Genomic DNA, 3401 nt, shown 5'->3' on the forward strand with positions numbered 1-3401 from the left:
GCGAAATAAACTTTTATTAAGTAGCGGGCAAAAATCCAAACCAATCCCCCCTCCAATCGTTGAGTACAGCTGGAAGACGTTTTAAAATTCGATTCAAATTAAAAAGTTTACACGCATTTAGACTGCTAAACTCACGTCTGCCGGCTTTCATTGTTTTTACAGCAAATGTTGTTCACCCTTGAAATGGGCAGCAACGCAACAACAACAACAACAACAAAACAAAGCGGAAAAGAGTATAAAAGCAGCATTACAAACAAAAGCTTCCAATGACAGGCATTTACAAAGTTTTCACAAACTTGTTGAAAATAATTGTACAAATTTGAAGACAACGCAAAGATGTGTAATGCTGTTGCTTTGAGGAGTAGGGGGTATACGAAGATGGAAACAAAAAGAATGCCAGGAACGGTATTCAGGAAATTGCTTTAAATTAAATTCATTTAAAAATTATATGTGAAATCAAGGAAATTTTGGTGAGTAAAGACAATAAAGACCTTGGACCGTACAGTTTTGGCAGTGGCTTCAAAAATATAAACCTCTGCATATCTACACACCGAAAATGCCTTCACGTATTATAAAGGGTGTCCAACACGACCCATCCACTTTTGTTTGAAACTTTTTTCTCGGAGTAGCTTTTTTTAGGCAGAATCCACATCTGAGTTAAAAACTCATATATATGTCCCATTAAAAAAAAAATGGACTTCCGATCAGTGTGACCCACTTCGCGGCAATAGAGATAGAGCATTCCCGACTTAGTTGTTCATACTTTTGCGTTTTCCAATCAAAAACATTTTCCTCCATTTTAGAAGAGGTGGACGGAGGTCTAGGACACCCCTTATATAAACATAGTTATATAGATAAGACTTTTCGAATAGGTGGCCACCCTTGTCATACAAATTTTCAAAACAAAGCTTTCTCAAAACTTTCATTTCCAACTAAGTAATATTTTAATATTTCATATAACTTGTGCTTAATTTAACCAAATTCGCCTTTCAAACAGGTGGCAACGGTATAATTTAAAATAATACCTTCTTTAAACTATTTTTTGATACACATTTCAATTAAGTTGAATCTGACTAGATAAGTCAAATAGAAGTAAATATGTCGCTACCCTATTATTTAGATACGGTGTAGCCTCTTTAAACACCCTTGTTTTAAAAAATTTATTTTGCTTATTAAAACATTTAAATTTAAATTTTTAAACAGATGACAATCCACTTTATTTATATACCTTAGAAATATTCAAAGTAAATAATTTTTAATGCGACCTTAAAAACAGGTGGTAACGCTCTTCAAAATATTTTCAAATGAAAAACTTTTTAAAGCTCTTTCGTCTGTTACTTATTTTGTGATACATATTTTGGTTACTTTATTCCCTTAATTCAAGCTAAATTTCACTTTCTAAATAGGTGGCAATCCTTCCACAAGTAGCTTAGAAATAAAATCTTTTCAGAAACAAATAACAGCAAGCAGCATTTACCATAAAAAAACTAAACAATAACTTGGTTGAAAAACCATTGTACTTTGGCTCGGTGTAAAGGCACGATTACGATTGGCATTAAGATTATGATATCGATTTTGATTCTAATTATGATTACGATTACGATAACGATCACGATAACGGTTACGAAAGCAATTACGTTTGCGACAAAGTTTTTAATTTATCGTTTGAACTCTCCGTATTTTTGATGAGGAAAATTTCCATCCAAGTTATTTAATAAAGTAGAACAGATCTTTCAAATATACATATTTACATACTTCTAAAAAAAATATTTTCGTTTGGTCGTCCTCAAAATTGTATTGTGTAATTTTTTCTTTAAATTCTTCTAAATTTAAGGCGAAACGCTCAACAAGCTGCTTTCTTTGCTTGCGTTACTGAACTGATTCTCTGCGTGTTTACTCCTCATCAGCTCTGCTTCCTAATGCCATGGGAGCCGGAAAAAGCCATGTGAATTCAGCGCAATGCTCTAAGGCTGATTTCAGAAATGAAGAAACGCTAAATACCATTGTCAGGACGCATAATACCGGAAAGGGAAACAGCAGAGATCACCGCAGGCAACAGAAGGGCGGCTGCAGTAAGAATAATAATAAGGGTTTTACATCCTTTGTAGCGCTCGTCGACTCCAATAATTGCAACAACTTAGTCGATGCCTTGATACCCGGGCAGCAAATGGAAGAAATCACGAGGGCAGAAGAAATGTCAGAACACTATCGAAAATTCAATGGTAATGGAAAAAGTCGAAGGACCTGCTGTATTTGCAACTGTAATTGTTCAAGGAACAAAAAAATGGATTATCAAACGGAACAGCGGAATGGTTTGCAGAGCATAAGTAAGCCGATTGAAGAGTGTAATAAGCGACGTTTGGCGCAACTGAGCGAAGCCGAACAAATAGCATATGCAATAAGAGAATATTGTTGTAGAGCGCGTGAGAAAGCGGAAAGATCGAAAGCTCGGAACAAATGCAGATGTTGCAGGTGTAGCGGAGAATTCAAAAATAACTGGCGGCAGCAAAGCATGGAGACGGACGACGATGACGAAGATACAGACACAGAACCAGATATCGAAATCGAAGTGGAAAATTATTGTTGCAGCGCTGAAGAAAGAAGAGTTCACGCGAGGAGAGGGAAATGTTGCAAACGCTCTGCAGATATGAAACGGCGAGGGCGAAAGCGAAGGGAGGAAGACGAACTCGAAGAGGAATATTCGGAAGAAGAACAGGCAGTGGAGAAACAAGATACGGCGGAAGAGGAGAGTAACAAGAGACAACATAATGAAGAAGAAGAACCATGTTCACAAAGTAGATACACTCAGCAGCATGCAAAACATTGCAGATGCTATGATTTTAAGAAAACACATAGTACCACAGATCAGTCGGATGAAAACGAAGACAAGCTGGACACCTCGGTAGAGGATATAGAGTTAGAAGTGCAAGAAGAGCGGTACGAAAAAATCGAGAAAATATCAGCATTAGCGCCGCAAAGCCGGCGCCAACTCCAGAAAAATGAGGGGCAAAGGCCAAGAAGTCTCACACAAGAACGATCTCAACATCTGAGAGAGAGTAGCCGTACAAAAGAAAGTGAACAAAAGCCATTTAAGCAGGAAAATAAAGTGCTGTTGAAAAAGACAAACCTTTACGCACGGCCAAAGCAAACAGACAAGGAGGTGCAGACGAGGCAAAAACCAAAAGCAAATGAACTCCAAGAGAGTAAAACAAAGCCGCAGAGAAGTAGAAGCGAGAAAGTGCAGGGAATAGGGGCTAAAAACCAAGAACAACTGCGCATGGAAGACTGTGGAAGCTGCGATTTTGAGAGGGAAAAAGCTGAGGTGGAAAATCGGAGAAAAGCAGAGATTTCGACAAGGACCTTGGACATAGAAATAGTCTACGAAAATCAAAACGGACACC

At 37.7% G+C, this 3401-nt stretch overlaps 1 protein-coding gene across 1 annotated transcript in view; it reads left to right on the top strand.

Moving 5' to 3' along the window:
• Nucleotides 1-1924: 1924 nt before the first annotated feature.
• The window catches only part of LOC118742064 (trichohyalin-like), a 12788-nt gene continuing 11311 nt past the window's right edge, over nucleotides 1925-3401 (top strand). The window contains exon 1 of the mRNA XM_036474032.1: nucleotides 1925-3203. Coding sequence (XP_036329925.1) covers nucleotides 1925-3203 — 1279 coding nt within the window. The remainder of the gene's footprint in view (nucleotides 3204-3401) is intronic.

Source organism: Rhagoletis pomonella, unplaced genomic scaffold (genome assembly GCF_013731165.1).
Source record: "Rhagoletis pomonella isolate Grant_MI unplaced genomic scaffold, Rhpom_1.0 Rhpom_scaffold_00006, whole genome shotgun sequence".
Lineage (NCBI taxonomy): Eukaryota > Metazoa > Arthropoda > Insecta > Diptera > Tephritidae > Rhagoletis > Rhagoletis pomonella.